The sequence below is a fragment of the Procambarus clarkii genome, chromosome 70 (assembly GCF_040958095.1).
Source record: "Procambarus clarkii isolate CNS0578487 chromosome 70, FALCON_Pclarkii_2.0, whole genome shotgun sequence".
NCBI classification, from domain to species: Eukaryota; Metazoa; Arthropoda; class Malacostraca; order Decapoda; family Cambaridae; genus Procambarus; species Procambarus clarkii.
In genome coordinates, this window is record NC_091219.1 from 29,818,693 (window position 1) to 29,832,824 (window position 14,132).

Here is a 14,132-nt window from a genome sequence, read left to right on the forward strand (position 1 = left end):
AAGGGGCCTAGTCTGGACCAAAATTTAATAAAGGGACAGTTCGAACAGGTGTAGATCATTAAGTGGGGCTATGACTATCAAATAATAGCCTAGTCAATGTAACAATCATCTGAAGATCTATTTATGTCATCCATGACATATCTATTTATGCTAAATCAGCCCATCCAAAATATTTCATTACAAAAAATATAACTGAAAGAAATACAAAGTTTAACAGTGAAAGCCTGTGTGATTATAATTTGGTAAGCTCAATACAGTACTGTATATGGAAGCAATTTACAGTATGCCGATGCTAACACCATGCTTCCTATCCTTCAACCAAGCTCTGATCCAACTGAGAAATCCAATCCAATCCCATGTGCCCCAACCTTCCTGATTAACCTCTTGAAGGGTACAATGTCAAAGGCTTTACTATGGTCTTGATATACAACAACATGACTTACTGCTGCCAACTGCCTCAAATACACTTGTGTAGAAGAATAGCAGATTTTTGAGACAAAATCCCCCTTGCAAAACACCAGCATTGAATGTAATGAAGGGGAAGGGTTTGCAATCTCCTACTAAGCGGGGTTTGTTTTGGGACGCTTATCTTTCTGTGTGCTTAACCCCAGTCGATGGCAGACGTGGAATACTCCCAAACACGGGGTTTCCTTAGGTCATTGCTCCCTGTGCCTCTCTGAGGGGGGCCAGGTTCTGGCTCGTGGTCCCCGGTAGACAGAACTCCACTGATTGAAGCCCCAGACTAATATAGCTAATATCGGTCTGATAGCTCCAGGAAGCCGAAAGGGCTCCCCACAGAAAACCATGTTTTTTTTTTATCAGGTCATGTGTGTCAAGATATTTTATTAAATTTGCTGTTTTAGCATCAAGGAACTTTTCCACCATCATCACCACACTTATCAAAGAGTGGTTCATAGCAAGGGATCTGTCCCCCTTCTTGAATATTGGGACTACACTGGCTATCTTGCAGGCAGTAAGGACTTCCCGTATTGACTGATTTAATGAATAAAAATTCTCATTAATGGATCACAGTTCCTCTCCGCACTACATTCATTCTGCTAAACACCCACTCTGGGCCTGCCAATTTGTTTTAATATTTAAATTTGTGTTTGATTACCTGAGTAATGAAACAAAAATGTATATACCTGAGTATCACAATCTTTTTTTTTTTGTCACCATCCCAGTAGAGTAAATTGCTTCTAAGTTGGGAAAGTAAGCTATGTCTTCACTGGTAAACACATGCAAAAGAGTTATTTAGAATATTGTTAATTTCATCTCATTATTTATCAATTGGCATGTACAATGTTTGTTTTCAGCTGTTTTCTCCACCACTTTGGTTTCAAAGCTGGAAAAAATGTCAGTCGTGATTTTATATTTTTGGATACCCTAACTTCGATACTTTTTGCCATTTAATGTCACCTTTAAAATTTCCCTAAACATTTAATAGGTGGATCTCTATCTTCCATCATTTATACAGTACAGTATATGCCTTTCTTTTGTCCTATTGTTCTACTTCATTAACCATTTGGGGGATGTACTATCAAACTTAAGTGGTGTGATAAAGATATTGTCTTTCTTGTGGCTGTTTAACAATTCTTTGTTAATGGTGGTCAGATTAGTTTAAAATCCATTCCTCTTCTGAAATGTTTTGCTCATATCTGACCCAATTTTCCCAGTCTACTCGAGTTATATCACGTCTCAATTGGTCATACTATAGTTTAAATTGAGGAAATCTGGGACAATATTATCATCATTATTTCTAGCACATCTGTTCTATATATGTACTGTGATCCCAAATCTAATCTCCTGATGATCACTGTTTCCCAACATCCCAACTAGGGGTTTTTGGTAGTACAGGTAGGTTCGTTTTTATCTATCGGGAATTCCAGGTATGAATCCCAGACAAATAGCTTAAGTGTGTTTCCTATCACCTAATGCTTTGTTCACCTAGCAGAAGACAGGTATCCAGGAGTTAATCAGCTTGTTGGGGAAAGGTCAGTAGTTTAACCTTGGAAGGGACCACGTTGATATACTGTAATCCTAAAATATATTTACTGGTATATTTTACCTCACTAGTGTTTACTGCAGACAAAATGTAAGTAATTATCAAAGGAAGGCACCAAACTGGGAAGGCTATGTAGCAGACAAAATGTAGTATAGCTTATGTTGCTGGAAAAATTGACAAATTTTTGGAGATGGAATGCAAGAACACAACATGCATGAGATAGGGAGGATGCAATCCATGTGACTAGCAAGATGGTCTCATAATTCCTACCCAAGGAGTGCAGTCATCATCCATCATCAATCTCTTTCTCTCCTCCCTTTCTCTGGCAATTTATATCACATTTGAGCATATTATCTTCCCTTTCTCTATAAATTTATATCACATTTGAGCATATTATCCTCCCTTTCTCTGGCAATTTATATCACATTTGAGTATATTATCTATTAGATGAACTGAATGTGTTACCAACCTTTCGACCCCAATTAATTAAGTCATCAAGTCTGGCCACTGCATATTCTGCTGCATTGGAGGTATTCTGGAAAGGCGAGTAGGGCTTGTACTTGACAGGAGCAGGGCTAGATGCAGCAGGAGCACTCTGGTGTCGAGCAGAAACTACAACAGCTCCAGTCACAGCCCTTGCCAGTTGAGGAATACTTCCACGCCAAACTATACAGTGTTAACATTTGTTAATTTTTAGAACCATTTGTCTAAATTATATTAATACAAAATTCTCTAGTTTGGCACAATGAAACATAAGGAGCTCTTGTTTAACATTTTCATTATAAACTAAAATGTACAGTAATGTATTAAGGACTTATACATAAATATAATTATGGACAGTAATTCATACATTATTCTAACAACCAATGACAATATGGAGACTTAATATTATGCTAGTCCACACAGGGGTTCATTACAGTTCCAGGTCAAGTGTAAAAATCAAGGCCTGAGTAAATACTAGTAACTAGATTCATAAATTAATATAGAATTATGGATCAAATGACTTGGTAATATAATACAAGTTGGCACACTGGATTGTATCAAACATTGATTGTGTGTTTATGAATGAATTTGGATAGATATAAATGGAGCTGCCTTGTATGGGCCAATAGGCCTCTGAAGTTTATTTTATTCTTATGTATTATTTTCTGGTGGTCCTCCTGTAGCTTCCCAAGCTTATGCACTGAGAAACTAAGCCTTAGGCCTCCACAGCAGGCCACTGAGGCCTATCCATTACCTAGCAAAAACCAGGATTAGATTTGGTTTGCACTATGAGGTGAAAGGAAACCTAGGGATCAGAAATCAATCCAAAACCAGAGTAAAACCCACCAGAAAGTAAAAGTTTAACAAAAGTTACTTTTATAATTAAAACTTATCCTCCAGGAAACAAAGCAAATAACTGTGATGCACCTGCCACGAGATGCAGCCCAGGATCCAACTGCTTTTTGTCTGTTGAGGCCCATAAAAATTTTGCCATATCTAAGTGGGTTTTGCTTCCTTGTAACTTACATTCTACTGGGGCCCATTACTTTGTTTATTTTATTTTGTCCTTCAGAATTATGTTTATGCTACCTACACTGAGTGTCCTAGCTTCTATTTCTTCATAGCCATGGGCCAGGGTCCCCTTCCCTAGGTCAGCTTGCATTTCCCTCTACCCCACTAGTGATATCTGCACTGAGGAGATTTTTTTTTATCAATGAGTTTAACTCTTAAGTCAACTTGCTTCCAGGCAGTGTTTTTTTTTTTTTGTCCCTGTGGGGCCTGCTAATTTAAGAGACAATGTGGGGTCTGTTAATGTAAGAGACAATGGTGTCTTGTTTAGCATATTATTACTTTCCCTTCATTTTTTCCACTTAACATTTGCCTACTGAATTTGGCCCAACTCCCGGAATGTGTTTGAACCTTGCATTTTAGGCTACATTTGTCTTGTGTGTTATCAGTTTGGCTGTAATGGCTTCCACCTCTAATTTCATAAATGACACTGCTGTTTGCACTTTCAGGATGTGCTTTTAGTGCTTTGTCTCTGTCATTCTTGTTGAGTCTATCACTTAGCAAGAATTCAAGATTTCTTGAACTCTTTCTACCCCTCAGGTGTGCACCAATCTGCCCTCTCATGCAGCTGTCTTTCAGACTGTGGCCACTTATGTGACTAATTTTGCACTGTCTACTTTTACTGCTCACATCTGTGGTGCATACCAATCCCCCACTGTTTTACAAGATTTGCGTTTAGTTTTGGACATTTGTGCAACATATCTGCTGTATTTTTCTATAATTTCTGCAAAGACAGGCGAGCACTAGACTCATTTTTGCCCCGCCTTGTTTGACATCTATGCTTCCTCCAGAGGTTTGGTCTCTGAAGCTATTCTAGGGAACTTTGACCCCCACGAGTATAGCCAGTTGTGGGTCTGGTGACGCTACTTCAGGGGTTGTGCCGAGGCTCAGAAATTGGCGAACTTCTTTCTCAGTCCTACCTCTAGAGGGGAAATATTCTGAGACTTTTGGGTTTGCAGAGGGGAGGGATCCAAAGGTGCCTTTTGATCTTCAGAGGCATTTTCTACCAGAGGGGGGTCATGCTGCATACAAATGGGTTCTTTTATCCTGTGTACAAAACTGATTTTTTCTGCTAATTCATCTTTTTTCACGTTGGATACATTTTCAGTGTGGACTTTGTATAAAGTTTATTCTTTATTTTATTCTCATCTTTTTTCTCATCAGCACTAAAAATATTTACTAATATATAATAGTAAAAAGTAACAATCACAGCAAGAATAAATTGCCTTATTCTGTATTAGCATTCCAAAATGCATTTGAACACTTTTCTTATGAAACCTCAGAGCTAACCATCTCAAAAGAAAACCTGTCAACTGCTGGTAGGCCTATTAGGAAGAGCCATTTAGGAGGAATATGCCTCAAGTTTTTTTAAGCTTAAAATATTGTGAACTCGAAAAATTAAGTTTGTGTGTTTAAGTTTCACAGTACATTTTCAGCACTTAACCATAACAATACAGGGTATTATGCAATCTCACAAACCAATTGTATCTTCTTGTACATAAATAAATAAATAATAAATTTCATTCTACTCTTCATACCCTTTATTTTGAGAAATAATGGTTTCCCTTCATCTGGGAAAAGATGCCTGTCAGGGTCATCGAGGTTCCCCAGGGCCAAAGTGAGTAGTGTAGCCACTGGTTATGTGACACTGACAGCATTTGTGAAGGTGGTGTTTACAAAGAACTTGCACGATACTGCAAAACAACCTATTATTGGTTGAATTCATTCTTCAGTGTAAACCTTATATGCTTATATAACCTTAGATAATCAACAGAAGAGGATATGGTTTCAAGTGTTACCGTTTTCAGTAAATTTGGATTCTCTCCATACTGCCCTTAGTGATCTGTGTAAGACTCTTGTATAGTGTGGTACATGTGCAATGGGAAGTTAACATTAAAAGACTGTGATGGTGTTACTAACTATAATACTGACCTTTCCAAGGACAACCCATGACAGGTAATTGACTAATATTTACTGCTAGGTGCGAAAAGAGGCATGTAAAAGGAAGGGCAGGAATAGGAGCAAGTTGTAAAACTTGATACAAGCCAACAAAAATTTTGCCATCCGTGATACTACTCAAAATAAAAAAATAAAAATATTTATTCCGGTAAAAGTACTGTACATACATATTAGATGAGTTACAATGTTGGATTTATAGATAAAGCAAGTACATACAATACGTAACACTACTAATACGCACAGTATTTTGAGCAAGGTGAGGGAAAAACACTTACACTAAAGCTTAATACTAATTGAGAATAATGTATAAATTGTGTAGAAAAAGGAAAAAGAAGGGGGGTGGGGATGCCGTAGCAGAAATCAACAATTTTACAAGTTGGTCAACAAACAGTATTGATTGAAAATAGCAAGACATGGGTTGACATTTAGGGGGTAAGGTAGGTTACATAAGAGTTTATTAGGTAGAACTTAGTTTTCCTCTTAAACTGGTTGAGAGAGGTACAGCCTTTGACATGATTGGGAAGGTCATTCCACATTCTGGGTCCCTTGATTTGTAGAGCATTTCTAGTTTGGTTAAGGCGCACTCTTGGAATATCAAATAGGTAAATTGTATGTTAAGATTTTTTTTTTTTTAACTATTCTATACACAAGCAATACATAAATACCAACTATACAAATTAATAATAATAATAATATTTTATTTAGGAAAAGTACATACATAGATGCAGAGTTATAAACATTCTGATTGATTTATAGATAGAGCTAGTACATACAATACCTAAAGCCACTAGTACGCATAGCATTTCGGGCAAGGTAAGATAGGGAAAAAAAAACAGACTAAACCTTAATAGTAATTGAGCTTAAAGTATAAATTGCATTGAAAGAAAAAAAAAATAAAAGATAAAAAAGGGGGAACATGGTAGAAAATAACCAATATACAAGTTGGTCAACAAACAGCATTGTTTAAAAAATAGTAAGACATAGGTTGACATTTAGGGGTAAGGTAGGTTACATGGAGTTAATTAGGTAGTACTTAGTTTTCATCTTAAATTGGTTGAGAGAGGTACAGCCTTTGACATGTCTGGGAAGGTCATTCCACATTCTGGGGTCTCTTGATTTGTAGAGCATTTCTAGTTTGATTAAGTCTAACTCTTGGAATATCAAATAGGTATTTGTTTCTGGTGTGGTGCCCATGGGTTCTGTTACAACCTTCTAAGAAGCTTTTAAGGTCAGGATTGACATTACAATTCAGAGTTTTAAATATATAGAGTACACATGAGAGGATGTGCAGTGACTTAATATCTAACATATTCAGAGATTTGAGTAAGGGTACCGAGTGCTGTCTGGGGGCAGTTAGATATTGTTCTAATAGCAGCTTTGTGCTGGGTAATTAGAGGACATAAATGATTTTGGGTAGTAGAACCCCAAACATAAATACCATAGTTGAGATAAGGATAGACGAGAGAGTAACAGAGCGTCACCAGGGCAGGGCAAGGAACATAATATCTGATCTTAGAAAGAATGCCAACAGTTTTAAAAACTTTTTTGCTATATTTAGAATTATTTAGAATGTAATAATTTGTATTATTGTAAGGCATATCTTTACACTACAGTATTACAGTATAATGGCAGCAAACATTGTACCCAACAATACCAATACTTTGCCTATAAGGTACTGCCGAAAGAGCAGAGCTCAACCCCCGCAAGCACAACTAGGTGAATATGAATGCTCCTTCGCCATTTAAGAACAAGCTAAAGAAGTGCTGCTCATCAGGGACACTAACAATTTATCAGATACTACAACAGTTCAAAAGCTTGCATGCTAATACAGTTGAGAAGCTGTGGTAGCTACCTGTTACATTACCATTAACGACAAACAAACTTTCACAACATACTGCACATGGAGGACCCCTACATAACTTATACAGACCAATGGCTGTGCTGCACATTTGGTATACAGGAGCAGAAGTATACTTCATGAAGACGGTAGGCCTAGTGTGGTCACAACTTATGACCTTTTCTCTGCCAAGAATGACTAAACCTACTTCCTGACGTGGAAAAGTAACCTTAAGGTTACTTTCTATGCTATTATACCCAACGATATACCTCATCATATCATAGTTAATAATGAGTCCATTTGGTTTACAGTACTTGGTACGAAGTTTAGCGGCTCACTAATACATTTAATATAGTTAGGCTAAGAATACCTCCATGCAGAGCCTACGTCAAAGCCACTAGTTACTGTCCGTGGAACATCCACAGAACCACCTTCCAACCTGGCCAAGCCATCAAACAGTAGTCGTCCTTAGTTTTATGGGAAATAATTATTTCAACATACGAAAACAAAGAGTATATTCTGAGATGGCCATTAAGGAGGAGGAGTGAGAGATGTTACACTCACCAGAGAGAGCCATCTTCCACCACCGTCCTGCTCACACCTCCGGTGAACTACGCCGCCAGGGTCGCCAGAGCCACACTGCTCAACAGGGGTGCCAGATCCAAATTGCTGAAAGTAGCGAGCTGAGGGTCTAAAAGTAGCGAATTTGCAATAAGAGTAGCCCAATTTTTTGTTTAGTAACTGATACAGGTTTTAAAGTAATATATTTTAATATATAGAGTACACTACACGATTTTGAAAGTTTCAGCATTACTTGGAATACGAGAAAGAAGCTCTTTGCAAGCTCTCACTTAAATATTATGGCATCTTTCTTGAATATTTTGAAACTTTTCCTGAAGTATAAAATTGTTTTGTCTGTTAATTGCCTGAAGTGTTGAAAATTCGTAACCAAAGTCCACTTTCTCCAGAGGCAGACATATGTAATTGTAGTCCAAATTAACATGAAGCTTTGCATGATGAGGATGCACGATTCTTCTGAGTATTCCAAGAGTGAAGTTTTCTAAGACAGTGTGAAGGCTACACTGATCTGCTTCGTCTTTTTGATAAAGTCAAGTCATACTTTCAAAAAGATTTAAGATTGGTCTGAGAAATGTGAAATATAGCTAATTGGGGGATCAGAGTACATTGAAAAAGTTGCCTTGTTACATATTTATCACAAGAGCAAGAATTATGCGATTTGGCAATGAGTTGTTAAAGAATCCCATTGATCTAACAGCCACTTTGCATTTCCGCTCCTTGCCAACCATCGTCTTCCTAAAGCCCAAAAAGTTGCAAGTAGCGAAATTAAAAATTTGGGAGCGCGGAGCTTTCAAAAGTAGCCCAATTCACTACTTGTAGCCCAATCTGGCAACCCTGCTGCTCAAAGTAGCAAGTTATCGCTCTAAAAGTAGCGAATTTCCAATAAGAGTAGCCCAATTTTTCTTTTTAGTGACTGATATGGGTTTCAAAGTAACATATTTTGATATACAGAGTACACTACACGATTTTAATTGTTTTATTAATATTATGTCTAAAATATCTGATAATAGGGTAGTTTACCATTATTTTCTGATCAGGGGATCAGCTGGACTTGTGACCCTGCAGTGGTCCTGCTGACTTTGAATCATATTCAGCGAAAACGAAACATGATTTTTATATAAAAAGCGCAGATTGAGATTTACTTTATTTTTGTGATAAATTCTGAAGTGTGAGTTATTATTTTTAAAACATTTGAATAAAAGATGAGTATGTTGATAAAATAGGTTGATGTATAGGGAGCACGTGTTGATGTTTACTGGCGAGGTTGGGATGGTGCGAGATGGCTGCCCCTGCTGCACTTCTCCTCCGCTCACACCTTCTCCGTCTCTCTCAACACGATCACAAGTGTCAACAACTGTTCCAACATCATTTAGCTAAAGAGGTACTTTATGCTTGCGCTGTAGGGTGTATCTTGAACCGTAGACTAAGGCCTAGGCTTGCCTCATGGCTCGGCAAAATGGTCACATTTTATTTTGGTTGTGTTTGTCAATGTTTATTTCATGACCGCTGCAGGGTGAGAACAATGCTGCCTGCTAATTCTGCGGTATGAGGGATATGAATTCCTTAATATATTTAGCAATCACATTTGCAGTAAATTATTCAAATATTCCATATCTCACTTACAGGTGTCTGGATCTGGAGGTGTATGGTTTAAAATTGCCATAGATCCATAATAATCTACAGAAAACATGTTCGAACAATAATGAACCCTAGGAAGTATGTATAGAATTTCAAAATTAGTTCGTACATGGCTTAATAAAGTCATCAGGACAAATGGGACCTTTGACAGTGGTCCAGCAGCTGGTGGTTTCCCGCCGGGGACTGGTCAAGTCGTATACTGCAATTTCGGATACCGGGCTAGAAACAACTTCGTTCACTGAGAAGTTTGTACATACAAACCATTCCGTTCGTATATGCGCTGGTTTGTGTTCGCTGTCGTTCTCGTCTGAATAGATACATGGCACTTGTTCATATAATTAGCGCTTCCATTATTAGAATTATTTATCCATTATTAGAATAACAAGGTGCAAACCATACCCCCTTACAGTTGAAATCTATTTACTTATATACAAGAAGGTACATTGGGTTGCGAGAGTACATAACATATATTAAGAGGTACATTGTAGCAAGATTTGAGATTAAAGGATTTAAGACTAACACGTTTAGAAACAAGGCGCCACCGAAGGAGGCTATTATTTGTTATGCACTCCATACTCAACCAGTAAGTAGTGGAGCAAAACATAGATTACATGGTCATAAAGTCTTAATCAGACCAATTACAATACAATACAATACAATACAATTTTATTTAGGTAAGGTACATACATACAATAAATATTTACAAGGATTGTTTAACTTATAGGTATAGCTAGTACATACAATGCCTAAAGTCACTATTACGCAAAGCGTTTCGGGCATGATAAACTTAAATGACAAGCTTAATACTAATTGAGCATAATGAGTAGAATGAAAACAAGAAATGAAAACATAGATGAAAAAGCAGCACAAATACAATTATGTCGACAAACAGCGCTCTTTAAAGAAAAAAACAGACATTGGTTAACAATAGAAGGGTAAGGTAGGTTACAGGGAATTTATTAGGTATAGCTTCGCTTTTAACTTAAACTGGTTGAGAGAGGTACAGTCTTTAACATGGTTGGGAAGGTCATTCCACATTCTGGGCCCCTTGATTTGTAGAGCATTTCTAGTTTGATTAAGTCGTACTCTAGGAATATCAAAACTGTATTTATTTCTGGTGTGATGCTCATGGGTTCTGATACAATTCAATTCAATTGATACTAAATTCAATTCAATTTCTTTCTTTATTATGCACCCCATACCCATCCCGTGGGCGGTGGTGTAAAGGATTACAGAGGCACATAATCGGTTCAGGAACTGAACCTTCTAGTTCGTTTAGCTAAGCAAATATTAATTTGTGACGCTAGTTACAAAATTATTAATATTATATATACATGTACACACTCTCATACATACATGTACATATATATATACGTATACATATATACATACACATACATATCTAATCACCTACACAAATACACACATCAATAATCTTTGTGTCACAAGTGATCAACAAGAGGCTCACAACAGTCACTATACAAGGCACTTTACATCTATGGTGAGTCACACAGTTACTAGTCTTGCTGCACACCCACCCAACTGGGCGGCAGCTTTACAGTCATGTGCATGCATTACCTACAGTAAGCAAATTTTGGATACTTCGCTAAGATTTCGAGCAGCACATCATTATGAATGAAGTACTTACACATTTCTTGGACACTATTGATGGTGTTATCTCTAAATTCCGCGATTTTTCACATTCCATTATATAATGACGCAAAGGATGCGAATAGTTCTGCTGACAGAGTTTACATTTAGTCAAATCTACATCAGCAGATGTTACAAACTCCCAGAGGTACTTGTAGCCGAGCCTAAGCCTAGCAGTGGTAACATCTAGAAGTCTGCTAACATTATTGGATGACCCATAGACGTGCGGTTCTTCCTGCATAATAGAATGATGATAGATGGAGTAACTGGTTTGAATTTCACTTTGCCTCAAGTCTCCGAAATTTAGTTGATGTTCCTGGGATATTGCTGCCCTCAGGCTGCTCAAAGGCAGTCCAAGTTTGTAATCAATTCCCTCTTTACGAGCAAAAGTCTTGGGCAACTCATCAGTTCTCAGTGGCTATTTTTACATTATCATTTACAACTAACTTAAGTTAAATAACAACCAGTAAACAGACTGCTGTTTTCTAATTCTAGTTCAGGCACTTCCTGGGATAAAACGCGAACATTCCTTGGGGAACTGTGAGGTGCTTATCTGTTTTTCCTCGTAACGGTCCCAAAGCTTCCACAAATGTTCCTGTTTCTCTTTATTGCCCTTGCGGCGACTGGACTTTAGCTTTTGATCAGAAACCAGTTGGTATTGCAAGGTTACCAGGGACGCCTCACGGTATAGTAAGGGGATTAAAATATATAAAGCCAAGTTGTCCCTCACTGCCCTTTGATTCAGACGCTAGTGCCATCCTTCTACGTCATTGTTGGTCCTCACCAGTCGTCTAAATGCACACCAGTTCCCCAATTCTCACACACTGTTGCATAGCCACGTATTTTTTTATGTAATGAGTTAATTGTGTCGTTAAGGGTGGACTGCTAGACGACTTTTCTAATTCAGCAAACGCCTTACAATTATGTAGTGCATACGTACCACATAAGTACGTGTGTGTTACACACGTACTCATAAAGGTACATAAAGATAAACTGTTTAACACGGGTGGTAGGCGAACAAGGGGACACAGGTGAACACGGGTGGTAGGCGAACAAGGGGACACAGGTGGAAACTTAGTACCCAAATGAGCCACTGGGATGTCAGAAAGAACTTTTTCAGTGTCAGAGTAGTTAATAGATGGAATGCATTAGGCAGTAATGTGGTGGAGGCTGACTCCATACACAGTTTCAAATGCAGATATGATAGATCCCAGTAGGCTCAGGAATCTGTACATCAGTTGATTGGCAGTTGAGAGGTGGGACCAAAGAGCCAGAGCTCAACCCCCGCAACCACAACTAGGTGAGTATACACACAAACACACACACGTATGCAAGCGATGAGTCACAATAACGTGGCTGAAGTATGTTGACCAGACCACACACTAGAAATTGAAGGGACGACGACGTTTCGGTCCGTCCTGGACCATTCTCAAGTCGATTGTGATTCAATCACAATCGACTTGAGAATGGTCCAGGACGGACCGAAACGTCGTCGTCCCTTCAATTTCTAGTGTGTGGTCTGGTCAACACACACACGTACACACGTACACACACTCACACAGACACAAACATACACACACTAATGCCTCTATTCACCTTGCAGTAAATAGGAACCTGAAAGTCAGGAAGCTGCTAAAGGCTGCATCTTGGGGATGTGTGAGTGTGTTTGATAAAAATATATGTTGTTTAGATATGATGGATGAAAAGAGGCCGAGAGTCGGTACATTAGACAACCGACGCTTAGAAAGGCGGGGTCCAAGAGCTAACAGCTAAATCTTGGAAATAATAAATTAAAATATTTAATACACCCACATACATGTTTCACATTATTTTGGCTGAGGGCACACTGAGGGCTGATGGCCCCGTCGACGGGGCAGGAAGTCGGTGGTTGATCAAAGGCCTCCCACATCCTCCACATACCTGAGGATTATTCCGGCTTAATTTTAAACGGAAGTAATGTCTTGGCATTTACGGCTTCAGCGGGTGGGTGGGTCCGTGGGTTTATTACACTATGAGTGAAAACAATCGCATATTCTCTATTTTATATTGCCGCTTGTAGAGCTAGAAGCTGTTGCCTCTTGTGTGCGTTGCACAAGGGGATTAATATCTGGATTAATATCTTTCAATATTTCCAGTATTTTTTAAGGTATCGCTTAAATACCGAAGATACTGCTATTGGACACCGCTTAATTGACAATGTCTCAACAACGCAGGCTAAAGATGTGCGTGGCTCCTGCTATTGCAATGCTGCTCATTTGTTTTTCAATGATGGGCCTTAGTTGCCCCCTCTCTAACTTACCGTTCTAAATACCCCTTCTCCATCTTCCGCAAACATTTCCCCTCATACATCTCCCCCCTTTCCTCCTGTCCCCCTGTCCATCTTTGTCCCCTACCTTGAGGCTACCTTGAGGTGCTTCCGGGGCTTAGTGTCCCTGCGGCCCGGTCGTCGACCAGGCCTCCTGGTTGCTGGACTGATCAACCAGGCTGTTAGACGCGGCTGCTCGCAGCCTGACGTATGAGTCACAGCCTGGTTGATCAGGTATGTTAGACGCGGCCCCCCTGTCCATCTTTGTCCCCTTGCCCACATTTTCTGTCCTCTGTCCCAGATCCCTTTCCCCCTCTCTGTCCCCTGTCCCCCTCTCTGTCCCCCTGTCCCCCCTTTCCATCTCTCTGTCCCCCTGTCCCTCTCTATCCCATTGTCCCTCTCTCTGTCCCCCTTGTCTCTCTCTGTCCCCCTGTTCTTCTCTGTCCTCCTGTTCCTCTCTCTGTCCCCCTGTTCCTCTATGTCCCCCTGTCCATCTCTCTGTCCCCTGTACCTCTCTGTCCCCCTGCCCACTCTTTCTGTCCGCTGTCCATCATCTGTCCCCCCTCCCTTTCCTCCAGTCCCCCTATCCATCTCTGTCCCCTTGTCCC

The 14,132-nt window shown here is 39.2% G+C and overlaps 1 protein-coding gene across 1 annotated transcript in view; it reads left to right on the plus strand.

Annotated features, from left to right (window-relative positions):
- The first annotated feature begins 9,169 nt into the window (after positions 1–9,169).
- LOC138356021 (midasin-like) overlaps positions 9,170–14,132 on the plus strand; it is a 139,497-nt gene continuing 134,534 nt past the window's right edge. The window contains 1 exon segment of the mRNA XM_069311574.1: positions 9,170–9,312. Within this exon segment, the coding sequence (XP_069167675.1) occupies positions 9,211–9,312 (102 nt within the window). The 5' untranslated portion in view covers positions 9,170–9,210.